At 37.7% G+C, this 19,571-nt stretch overlaps 1 protein-coding gene across 1 annotated transcript; it reads left to right on the forward strand.

Annotated features, from left to right (window-relative positions):
- The first annotated feature begins 123 nt into the window (after nucleotides 1-123).
- On the forward strand, nucleotides 124-19,108 carry LOC135470220 (ATP-dependent RNA helicase DDX24-like). Its single transcript, XM_064749036.1, is given in 17 exon segments — nucleotides 124-285; nucleotides 2,366-2,750; nucleotides 3,461-3,562; nucleotides 4,972-5,120; nucleotides 5,931-6,260; nucleotides 6,867-7,046; nucleotides 7,604-7,738; nucleotides 9,020-9,138; nucleotides 10,255-10,379; nucleotides 11,157-11,275; nucleotides 12,182-12,359; nucleotides 14,095-14,198; nucleotides 15,215-15,332; nucleotides 15,738-15,834; nucleotides 16,337-16,417; nucleotides 17,677-17,840; nucleotides 18,961-19,108. Coding segments are annotated over 17 exon segments (2,685 nt in total). The 3' UTR covers nucleotides 19,098-19,108.
- The last annotated feature ends 463 nt before the right edge of the window (nucleotides 19,109-19,571 follow it).

A 19,571-nucleotide genomic window follows, 5' to 3' on the forward strand; every position in this document is an offset into this window, starting at 1 on the left:
TACAAATGATAACTTCGTATTTCTTTTTGTAAAAATTAGTGGACTTTAATTGAATGGAAAATGTACTTGCATAGTTTGCGGCGATAGAACAAATTAGAATGATTTGTCTAAAGGCTATTTAAAATGGCAGCTTCCATACACGTGAAGTCGAAAGGAAAGTGGAATCCCGTTAAACTTGACCCGAAACTGTTCACTGACAAGCATTTTGGTGGGCTTATTTGTGTAGAAGAACTGAAAGACTACGAAATTGTAAAAAAATATTCGAATCCGCAGGAAATTGAAAAGGTACAGCAAATCAAATGCGCTTGCGGTTGACGCGCTGTTGTTGTTGTTGCCCAATGCTAGCCTAAAGCTAAGCTGGACGTTCCTACTGTAACGCCCAGCTGCGGTCATATGATGGAGGTATATACAGTACGACAACTCAGGCTCTTCAATTCATTGAAGAAGCAGTTTTTCACAATGAACATACGAGGAGCTCATTGACTAACAATAGGGTCACCCTACATGTAATCTTTAAAACTGCCAAATACCGACACAGCAGATCTCAGGTTTTGTCTTAGCAGAGGATTTGCCTGTCTGCCAGGTCTTTGCACATGCGTTCTCAAGATTATAGCAGCTTTTGACACCTGGGGTAAAAGATACTCAGAATGCAACCAGTCGTATGTTGTTTGCTGACAACAGAGCCCCTTGTTCAGGCAGTGAATTGAAATGTGATGCATTTTTTACCATAACATGAAAATCACGTTCAAATTTTTGTCTCTTTCATCTTCATCTCCATAAGCAGTGGTTCACGGGTTATATGGATTACATACATTAGCAGGACGCTAATAAACGTTCAGCAGAGGCGTGTAATCACAGCATGTGATCCTCTTCAGTGCGTTATATTTTTAAAATCAGTGGGGACTGCATGCTCACCTACGTCGACCAGCAGTGCTTTTCGAGAAATATTGGAATGTAGTGTTTAAAATATCAAACTTGCCAAGCGTAGGGCTTATGGGGCCTTAAATTGCCAAATTTGCACATTCAGTTAAGTATTTCCCTGATCTTATTTTTCTAAACTATAGATTGTTACTTGTGCAGAAATGTGAGTTTATGGAATTCAAACATGACCAATTTTGGATATTTTCGAAAAAGGCCTATGCGTTTCAAATGGGCAAGTTTTTCAATTTTCAATCATCATTTAAAAGAAAATTGAGCTGTGGGGCACACAGTGCGTCACCAGGTAAATGGCACAAACTAATTCTACCTGTAAAACATAATTTTATCGCACTATGTACACTAGCAAATAGTGAAACAAAAAAGTTCCTGATACTTCAGTAAATATCACTGTCCTTTACATACTATATAGTCCGATACAATAATCCTACAGATGTGATTAAAATGCCCACTTACATGCACAAATATAACCTTACTACGTCGTTGTTGTGTGCAGAATTTGGAGTTGATGTATTTAACTTAAAGTAGGTGTGCATTTTGAGGCAGTTCACCCTAAGCCCCGCCTTCGGATGTCCTGTGAGGCGGGGTATCATACAATGGACATCAAAGGCTCCCTGGCCGTGGGAGGGCTCATTTAGAGTAGAAAGGCACAGTGGGCAGGTCTGGTCGGCCATTGGGCTGACTGGGCGAGTTGTTCCTCTTTCCATATATACCTTCATGGTCATAGAGACTTCCACTCGTACAATTTCACTAAAAAAACGGTCACAAAAATTTTGTCCTACACAACATTCTCTTTAAGGCAGGCATGCCCTTAAAACAGAATGTTGGGTGAAATAAAATTCTTGCAAGCCGTCACCCTCCCCAAAGATGAAAGAAAAAAATTCCAAACATAGCAGATGTTGATTTGAGTTGTCAAATTTGAAAGTTTAAACAGCTGAATTACTGTTGAAAGATGGTTTACCAATGCTAGCTTTGACATATTACATTTTGGGCGTTTTAGGGAATTGGTGGAGAGCAAAAATAAAGTGGGGTCCGAACAGATTTTTTTTAGTGAAATTGTCCGAGTGGAAGTCAATATGACCGAAGCTGGGCGTTGCGGTAGGTTTGGGCTAGATCTATGCGTGTACGCGACCTGGGAAGGGGATTTCATCTTTTTAGTATCATGACAGGACCATGTTTATGCTCATTTATATGCCTGTCTGCAAGCAGTCGGTTTTTCTGCAATTGTTGTTTCTTTTAATGGTATTTACCTCCCTCTGTTATTCACAGAGATGGGCTCATTCTAACTATAGACCGAGCCTTAAAAGGCTGTTGACCAATACATTATCTGGATACATAGCTTGTCAAATCAACTTCATAACATATGAAATGAAACATATCAATTAAAAGACTGCATTGAAGTTTTTATTGATCTTTTTTTTCTTTTCAGTTGTCTGATGGTAAAAGTAAAGCAGCTTTAACAGACAAATCTAAGCGGAAACGAAAAGCATCTAGTGTCCCCAGCAAATGTGATAAAAAGGTGAAAAGAGATGAGAAAGTAGTCAAACCCCAAATCAGTGAAACAGAACAATGTGATGAAAGTCAGAAAAAAGACCACAAGGTGTCAAGAAAGAAGAAAAAGTTGTTAAAATGGAAAGAAAAAGCCCGCTTACGGAAAGAGGCGAAAAATGCCCATATAGTAGAGGGACAAGTTTTGCCCATGCCATTAGATGAAGATGAAGAAAAAGAAATGGATATATCCACTGTCAGTGACAAGAGCAAGAATAATGGCAGAAGTAAACAAAGAAATGCTCCTATCTCTAAATTAAAAACAGGTCTGTATATTTTGATTTCCTTTGTGTATCATATGTCTTCAAAGCTTATATGCTTTGGGAGGCGGTAGATCCAGGGTCAATCCTGGGTCGGGTAACACCTAAGACTTTGAAAGAGGAAGTTGTAACTTCCTCGCTTGGCACTCCGCATTAAGTGGATAGTGCAACATAATGGCTTGGGCGGGGTGGCTTACTTGCCTTCGGAAAGTCATCTCAGTGAAGCAGCACTAGATAAAATAGGGGTGGAAATCCATCCTGCAACAAGGAGGCACATTACACATATATATACTCTAATAACTCCATCGTCATCATATGACTAAAAAATTAAAAAGTATGACGTTAAACCCCAAGCACTCACTCAAAGCTTATAGCTGAGATCACATATGTAACAATTGAATGGAAAAATGTCTCAAGTGTAAAATAGGGCAATGTTAATTTGCTTTTGTTGCTAAAGGTAACAGGTGATAAATCAATCATCCATTACTCTGTCACTGTGAATGAAAGCGTGTATGTACGAGATTGAATTCTGTGAAACGTAGTGGTAAACTTGGTAAACATGTATCATGAGTATATTACCACTCTCAGCTCCAGTTTTTGGGGGGAAATTATAGGAAAAATCGCAACAGTTCAGTCAACATTATCTGAGGTGAAGAGTATCAGATAAAAGCAAATGTTCTGGATCATTAACATGTCCAATTCTTATGTTGATCCAGGCAAGCAGAAAAAGGCGTGGAAAAAAGTAGAAAACGCTGACAAATCTGGAAATGTTACCTCTGAGAATATAATGACAAAATCAAATCATGGGAAGCAAACAGGTGAGTGTCTGAATTGGTGTATTTTATCTAAAGTTGGTATGCAAAAATGCACTTTCAGAAGAACGTAAAGGTTTTAAAATGATACTTCCAATGCCAACACTTAAGTTTTTTTGGCTAAGAAATTAATCATACTTCAGAAAAAATATTATTTGATTTTTTAAACTGAATGAGTCAATCCAAATCAAGTAAAATCTGTCACTTGAAAAGGCTGAACTTTAGGTGAAATACAGTATATAGGGTTGCTGTGTAACGTGTTGTTCAGGTGTGTGTCAAGTTACAGGTAGTCAAAGTTAGAAAGTTGTTTTGAATGGTGATGTAATAATGTGTATCAAGTTACAGGTAGTCAAAGTGAGAAAGTTGTTTTGAATGGTGATGTAATAATGTGTGTCAAGTTACAGGTAGTCAAAGTGAGAAAGTTGTTTTGAATGGTGATGTAATAATGTGTGTCAAGTTACAGGTAGTCAAAGTTAGAAAGATGTTTTGAATGGTGATGTAATATTAATGAAATTGTATTATGCTAAGAGACTGTCTAGCGTTGAAATGAAGTTCAAGAGCCGTCTCCTTTTTTTAAATACTAGAATTAAACATTTGAATTTTTCCAAGCTTAGGTTTTAACCATAAGCTCAGAAAGTTTATTTGCCATTTGTCATATATTCAAGACATTGGTGCCTTCCAAAATGATAAAATATGGATTGTGTTTTTTGTGCATGTTGTGCAAATGTCAAGATCTACACATCTCTCTTCCACCTTGTTTTGTTAGTTAGAGTAATCTCCCCTGGTGTCAGTATGTCCGCACATGTGAGTTATCAGATCTTTGCGTCCCTCTCCATCTTGTTTTGTCTGTCAGAGTGATCTTCTCTGATATCAGTATTATCACAAACCTATTTTGTAGACATGTCTGCGCATACTCCTTACAGGGCTCTAGCTCGTTGCTTTACATCACTGCCACCACTTGTAGATTTTTGTACAGAAATCTTGAACAAGGCCAAGGTCACTGGGGTCTCAGTGATAAAGCAGAAATTGGTGTCAGAAAACACAAGCAATCTGTCTCAACCTTGGTCTCTAACAATACTTTTATGCACATGCATTCTCTTTATATAGCTTATATACAACATGACTCTAACCAAAGCTTAAACAAATTTTATTGTTGAATGCTGATTAAATAGTTCTGCGGAGGGGACACATGTGATTAGGCTAAGCCTAAACAAACCTACATGCATCTCAGGGGCTCCAAAGGTCAAGCTTGTCTTCTAGTGGCAGTGATGTAAAGTGAAAGGTAGAGAGCGACGCATGCGTTGTGAGGAGTATGATGTCAGCCTGGTCTGATCTTTGCATCTCCGTTCGCTTTCTGTTTTGTCAATCATAGTGATCTCCCCTGATGTCATTATCATCAAGCATCTATTTTGTAGACATGTCAGCCTGGTCAGATCTGTATGTCCCTCCCCCAGTACTCAGAGCTTTGACAGACCAAGGCTTCACCTGTCCCATGCCTATCCAGAGCTTATCTTTACCATCAGCCATCAGGGATAGGATGGACATCATGGGGGCAGCACAGACGGTACAGTGTAAAACTATTTGTTTGTTTACTAGCAATAAACATTCTACATTTCAGAGTAGTTAACTGATATATAATTGCAGTATAGTCTATAATTGAGAAGAGATGGACAAGAAAAGGTTGAGCTTCATAGATAACCATTTTCCGGGCCGTAACTAGAGTCACTTTTGTTCTGGAAAACGTTTGGGCTCCCAAACTGTTGGCCACCCAAACTAAAAAAAGCTGTATTAAAACTAACAAGTTAATTAAACAAAAACATGATAGTTTACCAATAAAAAGTTAAGTTTTCATGTAAATTTCTTTCTTTAAAGCTCTTAGAAAGCAACATTTTGAGTTGCATTTTTAAAGTTTCTTTATGCACATTGACAGTGTCACCATTAAAGTTTGGGCTCAGAACCTTAAATGTTTTCTAGATATGACCCTGGTTTGTACTTCCTTTTGTGTGTCATTAAAGATTTATTTTTCAAATAATTTTTGGGAGTAATTTGAGCGGTTTATAATAATTAGTATTTTCTTATTGACATTGTATGAGTAACGTTTTCAAGCTTAATCTGCAAAAATGAAAAATATAAGTAGATAGATTCAAATTGAAATATTACTCGTCAGGTTTTGATTTTATTATTGAGGAAGTGAATATGAGTATTAAAGACTATTTCCACAAACTTATGTGAAAGTTGTTATTGTACATGTTGGACCAACAATCAAGAAACGCTACCTGTGAACTAGGACAGGCAATTGTTTTTCAGACATAACTTAAATTCATGGTTCATTTATGTCATAAGGTCATTGTTTAAGTTTTATTATCTTTTTCAGGGCAGTGGCAAGACGTTAGCATTTGCCATCCCAGTAATACATCATATTCTTGAATACAAGGAGAGGAAGGCACAGAAGGCAGCAAGGGAGTTAACTCCATCAGAGTTAAGTGAAGAGGAAGGGGAGGAGGCGTGGCGCAGTGAGGAGATGGATGATACCAGTGAGATGATGTCAGAGGATGAAGACAGTGATAACAGTGGTAATGAAGTGGATGAGGAGAACAGTGATGATGATGAAGATGAAGTGCCTCCCTTCCCAGGTGAGGAGGAGGATGATGAAGAAGGAGACTTTGACAATCCTCCTAATGAAGAAGATATTGGAGACTTTGAGGTAAACCTTTTTAGGCCAGTGACGCATGTTTCTGGTTCTCTGGAATGTTTTGGAAAGTAAGGTGAGGGCAGTGGAATAGTTAGCATTTTTAATTATTATTTTATGATAGTATCACCTTCTGTGATAATTTCTGACAGAAGAAGTAATGAGTTCTGACACGGGGGGTAAAAGGATATTTAGACAGATAATGGAAAACAAGGAATCAGGTATATCTATGGTTCATGTCAAAGACTGGTGTCTTTGACTAGGTTTGCACATTTTTAAACTCTATGATGATATGATTTGTTTAACTTTGCTATAGTGCTTCATTTTTGCTATACTGCTTATTCAGGATTACCTCTTTTCCATAAGCATTTCTAAACATAAAGGTGAAAATCAATTTAAATTTATGTAAATGTAATGTTCTTAAACTTTTTGGATAACAAATCACTTTTTTGCCCTTCTCAAAGGATCACGTCTTTGAAAGAAAAGTAGTAAGCTGCTTCTCAGTGCAATTTGTAAATCTATTTCTGGATGTTAATGGCTTTTCTGGGAACAAAAGTAAGAACAGCAAGCCTGAAAATTAATGATGGTTGATCATGATTTTCTGTTTCATATTTGCATCAGGAGAATGGCACTGGGTTGGTCAAGGTGTTAAATGACGTTGAATTTGATTGGCCAGAAGTGACCAGTGAGAAAAAGCGTATGACAGGTGAACTATTATGTTTAGTGCTTACTCCAACAAGAGAGCTGGCAGTTCAAGTGAAGAACCACATAGAAGCTGTGGCCATATACACAGATATCAAGGTAATGATTGATTTTAATAAATTAATATTATTTTAATCTACGAGAGATTCCTCAGTTACTGGGTGCTTATCTTTCAGCTGTCTTTATTTCACTTAAAGTTGAGTTTTTTTTTTGCATTGATTTAAGCTTTTGCTTCGACTTTATTCCAGGATGATGTGTTTCATTAAAGTTCAGATAATATGCATACAATTTCCCAAACATTTCTGTTGCCACCCCCCCCCCCCTTTTTTTTTTCAAAGCTAAAAGAAATTTAAATCAGAATTGTCATTATTTTTAAAATGTTTGTGAAAGAAAAGAATTTGTTGTGTTTGTACCAAAATTTTGGTTAGTTTCATGTGATGAAACATATGCATGAAAACTCACAAGGAAACCTTGCAATTGTATGAAATGTCGTATGTGTAAAAATCATCACATATATATGAAACTTTGCATCTGGGAAGCTTAACATGTAGGAAACATTACATATTTAGGAAACATTATACATTATGCTTTGTCTCTTTATGGAGTTTTGAACTTATTTATTCTGTAGTACAAACTGTTGAATTTAGTGTGCATAGCTCATGTCTGATACCTGACCTTCAGGTTGGTTTGGTTGTGGAGGAATGGCTCCCCAGAAGCAGAAGCGACTGTTAAAAAGATGTCCGGAGATTGTGGTGGCCACACCGGGACGACTCTGGGAGCTAATCGAAGAGGTAGGACATGTTCACTCAGCTTTCCTCTGATATCTTAATTAAGAGCAGAGTGCAGCACCATAATGGTTAAGATCATACTCTTTATATGCAGGAAAATTGGGTTCAGCCTGCATGGTGTAAATAGGCTTAAAAAATTAGATATGCATCTAAAATGAAAAAATAGCATACTGTATACGTCTGAAGATATTGTGTGCACGCTTGAGTTCGTGAAAGTGTACATGCGGGATTTAAAGCCGAAAGTCCTGAGACAGGTAAAAAAATTGTTATGTGTCTCGTTAAGCAGGTTACCATAGAAAAAATAATACTGCAACCTATTCTTCTGTCAAAGCATAACAAAACCATAACGTTATCAGTGAGCGAGCTATTGAAATAAACCACACACTGGTTCATACAAAATAACTAAATAAATGTAATAACGTCATTCAGTATTCATTCCTCTTGAGGGAGAGCTGAAATAATCACTTAATTCTAGAATGTTACGACAAGTCGTAAATTCTGGACAATTTACGTGTACATCTACGAAGGAAAGAACATGTATACATGTAGGCCTATGTATACATGTGCTTCAAAAATTAGAAAGTCTGGAGTACCGTACTCCATCTGAAAAGAAATTATATGTAGCACTGTCTTCTGAAATGTGTCTTAAAACCTCAAAAGAAAGAAATATACATGTGTTTATGTTAAAAAACCAAAAAAAAATGAAAGCAAGAGGCCTATGCTTAGGATTACAAAAGGGACAGAAATAGTGGTTAATCTGCTTGCCTTTCAATCACAAGGTCACATGAGGTGTGGGTTCAAATCTGGCCTTGGATAGGATATCATTTTTTGGGGCCTTGGTTACAATAATCTTCCGCTGAGAAGTCCAGTAGTCTGCTACCAATATCATATTTACATTTGTACGTCACGTTTGAAAGGGGCCTCCATGGCCTACTGGTTAGCATGCCAGTACAGAATATTGACAGTTACCAGTGCGATCATTGTGAGTTCAAATCCAGCTCATGTCGGCTTCCTCTTCAACCTTACATGGGCGGATGGTTGTGGGTTTCCAGAGCCCTGTTTCCTCCCACCATAATGCTCGCCACCATTGTATATTTGAAATATTCTTAAATACAGCATGAAACACCAATCAAATAAATAAATCAGATATGGCCATGTAGTTTCCTCCGTCCTTGAAACTTACAGCCGTTGAAAATTCTTGAGTATCGTGTTAAGAAAAAATCAGATGTAAAATAAATAGAGAATTCTACATAGTGGACAAAAATCTGTTGTTTTCTGTTACAGGGGGATTCCTACCTGACGGATGTAGAAGATATTAAGTTCCTGGTGATAGATGAAGCTGACAGAATGGTGGAGAAGGGACATTTTGAGGAGTTGTCCACATTGCTGGAGAGAATCAATGCGTAAGCGCTTCTTACATGTGGCATAATTCCTAAGTTTTAAGTTTTAGGTGTGATGTGTAGCTCTGTAGCTTGATGAGGTTTTAAAAGAAAAGACAACAAATAATATTACTGGAACCCCCCACAAATGAACAGTCCGCAAAAACAAAATCTTCCGCAGTGTCCGTGAAATATTCCTGATGTGACGTGATAATATTCCTTATGTGACAATGCAGAGGGTTGATATGACTTTGAGTAGCAGCAGTTATGCTGGATTGACGTCATGCGCGTTTCAGACTATGACTTCATTTGTTGCCCTAAGTCAGTGATGGGTGATGTCAAGTGTTCTTGCATGACATCACACCAGGCAAATTTGGAAATGATGGAAAGCTTTTGTTTCTGTATTATCTTTCCGAACTAACAACATGAATACAGCTTTAAATACAATGCATTTTTAGTAGTACATGAATGTGTCCAACCAAGACCATGAAGTATTTTTTTTGGGGGGGGGGGGGGGGGTTACTGATTTTTGTGCTGCTGGTATTTTTTTACACGTGTTAAGTGTTTATCTGACAGCACTTTGTGTTTACCAGAGAGCATGTTGTGTTTACTTGGGAACACGTTGTGTTTACTTGGGAACACGTTGTGTTTACCTGGGAGCATGTGTTTACCCGAGAGCATGTTGTGTTTACCTGGGAGCACATTGTGTTTACCTGGGAGCACATGTTTACCTGGGAGCACGTGTTTACCTGAGAGCACGTTGTGTTTACCTGGCTTGTGAATATTGCAAGTGGGAAGATGTACACTGTATGTCACTTAATGTTTGGTGTGTAATGCACATTCACAAACATGTAAAGGCATTAAAGTGACACTTTTGATGCTAAGACTTAAGTTTTTCTGAAAGGTGTTTATGAAACTTGACAAAAGAAAACTACTAAAGTTGCCCGACAAGGTTGATGGATCAATCAAAATCAAGGAAACTGTGTCAGTCAAAAAATGCTGAACTAGGTGAGTACAGTAGCTGGTAATATAACAGTGAAAGGACACTTTCTAGGCAACATGGTTGAAATACACGTATAATTATTTTTATGCAAAATTTGACTTTTGGTGTTTTATTATTATTTTTTTTTTTTTACATAGGAATGAAGAAAACAAGAAACATAGACAGACGTTTGTATTTTCTGCAACATTAACTGTAGTACATTCAGGTCCACAGCGTTTTACTAAACAGAAAAAGATGCCCCTAACCACTGATTTGAAGCTGGGTAAGTTAAACTGCATCAGCTTGGAATGGAAGTCTTGTAACTGCCCTGCCCTAAATGACCATAAATTTCGTCCATGACTAACTTGCCTATTTTTCCTGATTCTGAGCTCTATTGATTTTAAAAAGGTGTTTTGAGGTTTGCTTGGAACATGGGATGATATTCTACTGGAAAGGTGTAAGTTCCAGCACTAAAAAAAATATACATTTTGTGACATTCATTTGCCTCTAAAAATGCACTTTTGCAGGCAAAATTTTAGGGTACAGGTCATTTAGGGTATATGGTTATTTATGTGATACTTTATAGCATACAGGAAAAAAGACTGTGGCCACATCAGTTATAAATTCTTGTATTATGGGCGGAGTGAATTTGTTTTCATTGTCGGAGGAGGGTTTTAAATTCTTGTGTCACAAACAGAATGAATTTGTTTTCATTGTCGGAGCAGGGTATAAAATAAAAATAAAACTACCCCCCCCCCCCAAAAAAAAAACCCCACCTAATTTGTGTTATACATGGACTGCCTCAGTAATTTTTCCTGCCGTAGACGTATTTATGTGATTGGAAAACCTGTAAAAAACAGGAAAATCATAAAAATCATCTTTTATATCTGACAGAATAAAAGGGTTTGTTTTGCACAGGCTAAAAGAAGGTGTATTTAGGGAACTAACTGGTTATACTGTTCACTTTCATAAACAGTGTTTGATGGATATGCAAGAAATTGGATAAACAAGCTTTGGATATGTTATTGTACAAAATTTAAGTATTTGTCTTTGTTGACAGAGAAGCTGATGGCAAAGGTTGGTATGAAGGATCGGCCAAAGGTGATAGATCTTACTGGGAGGGTAGGGACGGCTGACACCCTGACAGAGGCCAAAATACACTGTGCTACAGGCGAAAAGGTCAGTAAATGTACAGAGATACACTGTAAAACAGGGGAAAATGTCAGTAACTGCACAAAGATACACTGTGCTACAGGGGAAAATGTCAGTAACTGTACAAAGATACACTGTACTACAGGGGAAAATGTCAGTAACTGTACAAAGATACACTATGCTACAGGGGAAAATGTTAGTAAACCATACAAAGATTACACTATGCTACAGGGGAAAATGTCAGTAACTGTACAAAGATACACTGTACTACAGGGGAAAATGTCAGTAACTGTACAAAGATACACTATGCTACAGGGGAAAATGTCAGTAACCGTACAAAGATACACTATGCTACAGGGGAAAATGTCAGTAACCGTACAAAGATACACTATGCTACAGGGGAAAATGTCAGTAACTGTACAAAGAAGCACTGTGCTACGCGAAAAAAGAGTCAGTAGATCTGCAATGATACATAGTTGTAAAGTGAGGAAAGGTTAGTAGCTTGGCTGAGAGACAGTGCGCTGTGTAAAAGGAAAGATCATGACTTCAGCGGAGGTACACTGTGCTGTTTGAAGGAATTTAATATCACATCGGCTGAGATGCATGTATGCAGTGCGGTTAAGTAGCTCGAGCAGGACTTGGTGTGTGACATGCTATATGAGCCAGTGCCTGTTGCTGGGATACTGGGATACTTCAGTAGATACACTGTTGTATGTGTTTAAGTGTTTTAGGTTCAGTGGCTGGAGTTTGCTACACTGTTCATTGACAAAGTAAATACAAAGGCTTTCACTCGCAGCGTTTTAATGCCTTTTATTTCAGCTCTGTATGATTATCTGCTGGCCCTGATTTTGCAGTTTCAAATATTTCATAATATCACTTGATGATAGTAACATTTTTACTAATATGCTTGTGTGTTTTTGTTTTAAATTTTAGGACAGTTACCTGTATTACTTAACGAGACAGTATCCAGGTAGGACCCTGGTGTTCGCTAATAGTAAGGACTGCATCCGAAGATTGTCTTCAGTATTCAGTTTACTGAAGAGAAATCCTCTAACTCTCCATGCTGACATGCATCAAAAACAGAGGCTGAAGAATCTGGAGAGGTTTACAGGTAAAATGGCCAGATTTGTGCAAAACTATTTTCTTCACTTTTGTTGTCTTGAGGTAATATATTCATTATTAGATTATCAATTTATTGAAAAGGGAAGGTATTCTGTGATAGAATTAAAAGAGGTTTAAGAATTAAAAACTAATTAATGAGGTACACCATATTCCAAGCAATTTGGTGTGAACTTACAATACTAGCGAGTCTTAATGGCTGTCATTACGGGGCTCAAAATCTTTGATATTTTGAGCTACATGTATTTAGAGTCATGACCTTGATATAAATTGAGGACGTCCAAAACAATTGACACATGAAATATATTACATGCTATTTACAGATATTGTAAAACAGCAAGGACCCAGGTGCCTCCCATCAGTGCAGTCGTTGTGAGGTCAAATCCAGCTCTTGCTGGCTTCCCATCTGGCCGTATTTGGGAATGTCTGCCAGCAACCTGCAGATGCTCAGGGGTTTCCCATGTGCTCTGCTCGCTTTCCTCCCACCATAATGCTAGCCGCCATCATATAAGTGAAATATTCTTGAGTAGGCATAAGACACAATCAAGTAAATAAATAAGTAGCACAGAAGTGGCTGAAATATGGCAAAAAATCCCAGCTAAGCACAAACACTTGTTTTGTAAAGTCTAGATTGAGTGGATGAGTGCTTAGGGTTTGACGTCGCACTTAACAATTTTCAATTCAGATGGCGATGAAGGAGTGCATATAGAGTGCCTCAGTAACACAAGACAGATTTCCACCACTCTTTTGTCTGGTGCTGCTTCACTGAGACAACTTACTTATGGCAAGGAAGTTGCCCCACCTGAGCGATTATACTGATATGGGTCAACCAGTCATTGCACTATCCCCTTAATGCTGAGTGCAAAGCAGGGAAGCTACAACTTTCTCTTTTAAAGTAAAGAAAGCTAAAATATGAAGCAAGGTTCATCATACGGACAACTGAAAACTATGTGTAAAAATACTTTCATTTATTTTTCCTGATTTATTTTAACAGTGATGACAAGCATTCAAATATACCATCAGTATGGCTCATAAGGGCTTTATGAGCCATACTGATGGTATCTAGGAACTCTGATGTCACATCACCCTTTTTTCCTAATTTTAATCAGAAGAAAGGAATTTTTGAGAACATTATTTCATCAATGTTTTATTCTTTGGTAAAAAGAGTTATTCCAACATTCAATGTCGTGATTAGAGTTCGAAAATCTTCCTGTGACGTCAGAACTCCTAAACTCTGATTGTATGGGCCGTAAAGCTCACCTTAGAATTCAAATGTTTGAACGCCCTTAACTCTTTTCACAAAAAAGCTAAAAAAAATAAGCAAAAATGTGTTTGTGCATAGCTTTAAGTGGTCTATTTAGTGATGCCTACTTCCATTTTTAGAGGTTTTTTCATTAAGATCTTAGGTGTGATCCAACCCAGGATTGACCATGGATCTACTGCCCCCGAAGCCGACGCTCTACCAACTGAGAAATTGGGGCCGTTACGTGAGGACTAGAAAACTGAAACATATTTGGGGTGTGCAGACACATAGACAAACAACAGGCAGACAGTCAACACACTTCCAGCACACCATCCATACACCACAGGCACATCATGGTCAGAATTAGTCCTCACTACCGAGTGGCCTTCAGAGGATTTTCAGATTACTGTATAATGAAATCCTCTTTATCAGTAGAGCTACTTTCAAGTCTAAAAAGTGATTCTTCCTCGTTTTTGTCCACAAGGTGATGACAAAGGCCTGTTGCTGGCTACAGACGTTGCTGCTAGAGGCCTGGATATTCCTAATGTACAGCATGTGATCCATTACCAGGTGCCCAGAACCACAGAGGTGAGTTATCACACGTCTCCCAATGTACAGCATGTGATCCATTACCAGGTGCCCAGAACCACAGAGGTGAGTTATCACACTTCTCCCAGTGTACAACGTGACCCAATACCAGGTGTGCAGAACTACAGAGGTGAGTTATCACACTTCTCCAAGTGTACAACATGTGATCCATTACCAGGTGCCCAGAACCACAGATTTGAGTTATCACACGTCTCCCAATGTACAGCATTTGATCCATTACCAGGCGCCCAGAACCACAGAGGTGAGTTATCACACTTCTCCCAGTGTACAACGGGATCCATTACCAGGTGTGCAGAACTACAGAGGTGAGTTATCACACTTCTCCAAGTGTACAACATGTGATCCATTACCAGGTGCCCAGAACCACAGATTTGAGTTATCACACTTCTCCCAGTGTACAACATGTGATCCATTACCAGGCGCCCAGAACCACAGAGGTGAGTTATCACACTTCTCCCAGTGTACAACATGTGATCCATTACCAGGTGCGCAGGACCACAGAGGTGAGTTATCACACATCTCCCAGTGTACAACATGTGATCCATTACCAGGTGTGCAGAACCACAGAGGTGAGTTATCACACTTCTCCCAGTGTACAACGTGATCCATTACCAGGTGTGCAGAACTACAGAGGTGAGTTATCACACTTCTCCCAGTGTACAACATGTGATCCATTACCAGGTGCCCAGAACCACAGATTTGAGTTATCACACATCTCCAGTGTACAGCATGTGATCCATTTTTCCTGATTCTAAGAGTTCTGTTGAGTTTAGAAAGGTGTTTTGAGGTTTGTTTGGAACATGGGGTGATATTCTACTGGAAATTTGTTAGTTTCAGCACCAAAAATAAGATTTTGTGACAGTTGTGTGCCTCTAAAAATGCACTTTTGGGGGCGAAATTTAGGTCATTTAGGGTGATTACCATAAACAAAGGGCTGTTGGCTAGGTTAATCAGGTGTGTAGTAGATACTGATATCTGTGCCTGTTGTCTCCTAGAACTATGTGCACAGAAGTGGCCGGACAGCCAGGGCTTACAAAGAAGGGCTTAGTGTCATGCTTGTGGGACCAGAAGACTTGAAAAATTACAAGAAGATTATTTACACTCTCAACAAAAGTAAGTTTGTTTAACTTTTTTTTCCCACATTTATTATGTATTTTTATGTACATAATCAAATTTTTTTTTTTTTAAATAATAAAAAAGACAAAAACAACCAAGGAAACCATACTTTTCTTTTCTGTGCCTTATATCAGATATAGATATTTCCTTTTGTCATAAAATTTTTACCTCTTTTTGATTTTAAAAAAAAAAGGCTTTTATTTTGTAAGCTGTGTTGCTTCCCAAGTATTTTTATTTACAGAAAGGTATATGTTCTTGTTTGTCCTACTTTGCTTATTGTTTCATGAAAGAGGATGGAGGAATGAATCTTGAGTGTTGTACATATACTCTCTGAACAAAATTAAAATAAATAGATTTTGGGAACCCACAAATTTTCATTTGTTTCCCTTTGTTTCCCTGCAGATGAAGATTTGCCCCTGTTCCCTGTGGAATATCAGTATTTTAATGAATTACACCTCAGGGTTAGTCTGGCCCGACAAATTGACTCTCAGGAACACAGGTATGTGCCAAAGTTTAGGGTATCCTTTACTGCAACTTGGCTTAATTTGACCCAAAATTTGGTTCATAACTTATTTCTCCTGATTATGAGATTTGTATTGTAAACGGTGTTTTTATGGTGTGAGGAAGATGGGATGATAACCAAAAGAAATATTTTATGAGCTTTATTTGTGTTTAAAATGCAAGCTGCTCTTCCTGCGTGAGCTGGTTAACACTCTGGCTCAAATGACCAAAGAACTTTTGTATGCTAATTCATCTCTTGCTACTTCGGTTGTAAGACAGGGCACTCCAGTTTTCTCCAGCCATAGGCTTCAGCAAGATTATACATGCAAAAACTTCTTGAACACAGCATTAAAACATCATTCAATCAATTAATCAATCATCAAACTAGTACGTGTAGTGATGAGTCATATGTGATGCTATAAGTAATGAGAAGTGAATGGCTTCGTGAGTTTTGTTGACAGATATGTTCCTGTACCATGTGCTTTCCTATTGGTATTCAGGTTTACTAAGCTAAAACATCAGAACAACTGGTTCCAGAAAGCAGCACAGGAAGTGGATGTGGAACTGGATGAAGAGTTGCTGTATCCTTTAAAGCGCTTTATTTGGCATTGTAGTGTTGGGTTGTTGAAGTAAGGCCACGCCAGTTTTAATTTTTGTTTTACAAGTAGCAGAAACCTTATTTACGGTGATTAAGGAGGGCATAAAAATAAAACTAAAAACTTGAAAATCATCTAATTTGTGGGAAATGCAGATTATTGTGGTAGTTTTTCCTGTTTAAGACATTTACTTGATTGGAAAGCGTAGAAAAACAGGAAAATCATATAAACATAGACATTGGAAAAAATAAAAAGGTGGATGTTCAGTTTTATTTTCATTCTTTTTTTTTATAATTTTCTTTTGAGAGTAGACAAGTCTTTAAAAATTAAAATAAGATTGATATTGCCTAAAGATTAATTTCTCTATATACAAGCGAACAACAACCACAAACCACAATTATGGACTACATCATGTGACCCATAAGCCATTTTACATAACATTATGCCTGACATGGATTTTGGAATCCTGGACAGACATGCATTTATTTATTTATTTATTTGATTGGTGTTTTACGCCGTTCTCAAGAATATTTCACTTATACGACGGCGGCCAACATTATCAGACATGCATTTATTCTGTATTAGATGTGGATTGTATTTTAGAATTTTATTTTTGAAATCTGAAAATCTGGTGCTTTTGCTACTGGAAATATTGATGTGTTATCCTCACGCTATGAGTGAGTGGGAGGAGTTCTTTCTACTAACTAATCACTCTTTCATTTTTTTATTTATTTGTTTATTTATTTTTTAATTTAATTGGTGTTTAATGCCGTACATGAGAATATTTCACATACATGTATACGGCGGTGGCCAGCATTATGGTGGGAGAAAATAAGACACAGCCCCTGGGGCAAACCCACCACTATCCGCAGTTTGCTGGCAAACCTTTCCACGTATGGCCGAAGAAGAAGCCAGCATGAGCTGGACTTGAATTCACTTGCGACCGGTGAGAGGCTTCTGGGTCATTGTGACACGCTGGCATGCTAACCACCATGGCCATGGAGGCCACGATCTCTCTTTTATAGTATTGGAGATAAAATTATTGTCCTGGTAATGAAACAATGAATGCTTCTTTATTGCACTTATCCAGCCTTGCAGTTTTTGCAGTTATAAGTCCTTCTGACTGATTGAAAAGTTGTTTTAACGATAAAAGATCGAACATCTAGATTATTGACAATTATCTGCCAATTGACAAAAAGGTGATAAGCTGAACATGAACATTATATATCTTAACCATGACCCAGTTTGAACGACCTTGGTGATCAAAAACAACAGATGGCTTTGAAAGGGAAGCTCAAAGCGATGAAGGAGGAGCTAAATTATTTACTGAAGCAGCCTGTGTCCTCATACAGCTTCTCTGGCAAATATCCCACGCGGACTGGAAAACTGGAACTTCCCAAAAGGCCAGGTAATTATTTTTCTTACCTGTGTACAGTTGAGGTTGGTGGTTTACTCCAGGCACTTCGGCTTCTTCCAATTATAAATCCGTTGTTTACTGTAAATTTTCAACCATTTCAACCACTTAAACTCTTTTTTTTTTTCCAGTGAAACTTATGCATACGATTATTATAAAAATAACACCAAATATGATTTGTTTGTGTTACTAAAGATGAAAGCTTTATAAAGCTATGCAGATTTAATATTTCTGTACACCCCATGGCTCTCTCAGAACGTTTCAAAACATTGGTTACTGAGGTGGTTGAAAAGGTTGAAGAATTAGGGTAAGTGAGAAATACTTTTAAATCACTGTTGAAATAAGTTAATAAATAAAATTCGTCAACAGCTGTATATGTAAAGGTAAAAAAAAGTATTTCAGGATTAAAAATTTTAACATGACATTTTCGTTAAATTTTCTGTGATGACCTGGTTAGATACATACTATTCACATGAAATTGTCAGTGATCACTGAATAGAATATTGAAGTTGAGCAGGGAAGTTTGAAAGCTTTAGATGCTGGGAGCTCTGTTATCTTTCCTCCAAGCAGTATTCAGGACACTGATTGGGCGTGACTTTTAGTACATTGACAGTGACGAAACTGTTGAGATACTTGTTGCCTGTTTGATGTGAAATTCTTGGCCCCAGCTTGTTCATTTGGCTTAAGTGTTGTCTTTCTCTGACTGAAGACACTGCAGGTTCAAATCCAGATCGTGCAAATTTTATATGGTCATATCGTGAACAATTCTTGATAATGACATTAAACATCAACCAAATAAATGATATCAAGCTTGACAGCACTTTTGTGACAGGCTCCCAGTGCATATGTGCTAGTATATTATATTTATTATGGGATTCAGTTGTCATTCTAAGTCCAGTGTTGTTTGTTTAGATACTGCAGAAGATGCCATCTCCTGTGTGAAGACATGTGTTTGTATATTATGTTTATTATGGGCTTGAGTTGTCATTTTAAGTCCAGTGTTGTTTGTTTAGATACTGCAGAAGATGCCATCTCCTGTGTGAAGACATGTGCTTGTATATTATGTTTATTATGGGCTTGAGTTGTCATTTTAAGTCCAGTGTTGTTTGTTTAGATACTGCAGAAGATGCCATCTCCTGTGTGAAGAAAGACAGAGCTTTTCAAACCAAAATCCTGAGAAGTAACAAAGCCAAACCCCCCAAGCCAAAACAAAAGCAATTTTGGAAAAAGAAAAAACAGAACAAAAGTTGAAGAAGCTTGACATTACCTGTATGAAATTGATAAATAAATGAAATTTTATTGAATCAGTTTTTTTTTCTTTTCTTTTTATGTCTTAGTATGAAATAACTTATCCTCAAGGTTCTTCATACATACTGATGGTCAGTTTTAGTTGACCAGGGTCAGGATTGAACCAGGAAACTTAAGACTATAAAATCAACTACATTGTACGTGTGTTTTGGCACTCGTCATTAGTGAGACAGAGCAGGTCATGGTCTACCAGGTGTCAGTATACTGTAACTGTATGGGGTGCCAAGTCTGTGGCGTGGCATTTAGTGGAGCATCACTTTAAATATGTCTGTCACTAGTTTACAACACCAACACCCAAAGAAAAAAAAAACAAGTCTGGTGTATTTGATATGGCGTTCCAGTGAGTCTGCACTGTTGATTATCTATACTAAATAGAAGACATAGTCGTGATATAACTTGTTGAAAGCAAGGATGAAG

Source organism: Liolophura sinensis, chromosome 7 (assembly GCF_032854445.1).
Source record: "Liolophura sinensis isolate JHLJ2023 chromosome 7, CUHK_Ljap_v2, whole genome shotgun sequence".
Taxonomy (NCBI): domain Eukaryota; kingdom Metazoa; phylum Mollusca; class Polyplacophora; order Chitonida; family Chitonidae; genus Liolophura; species Liolophura sinensis.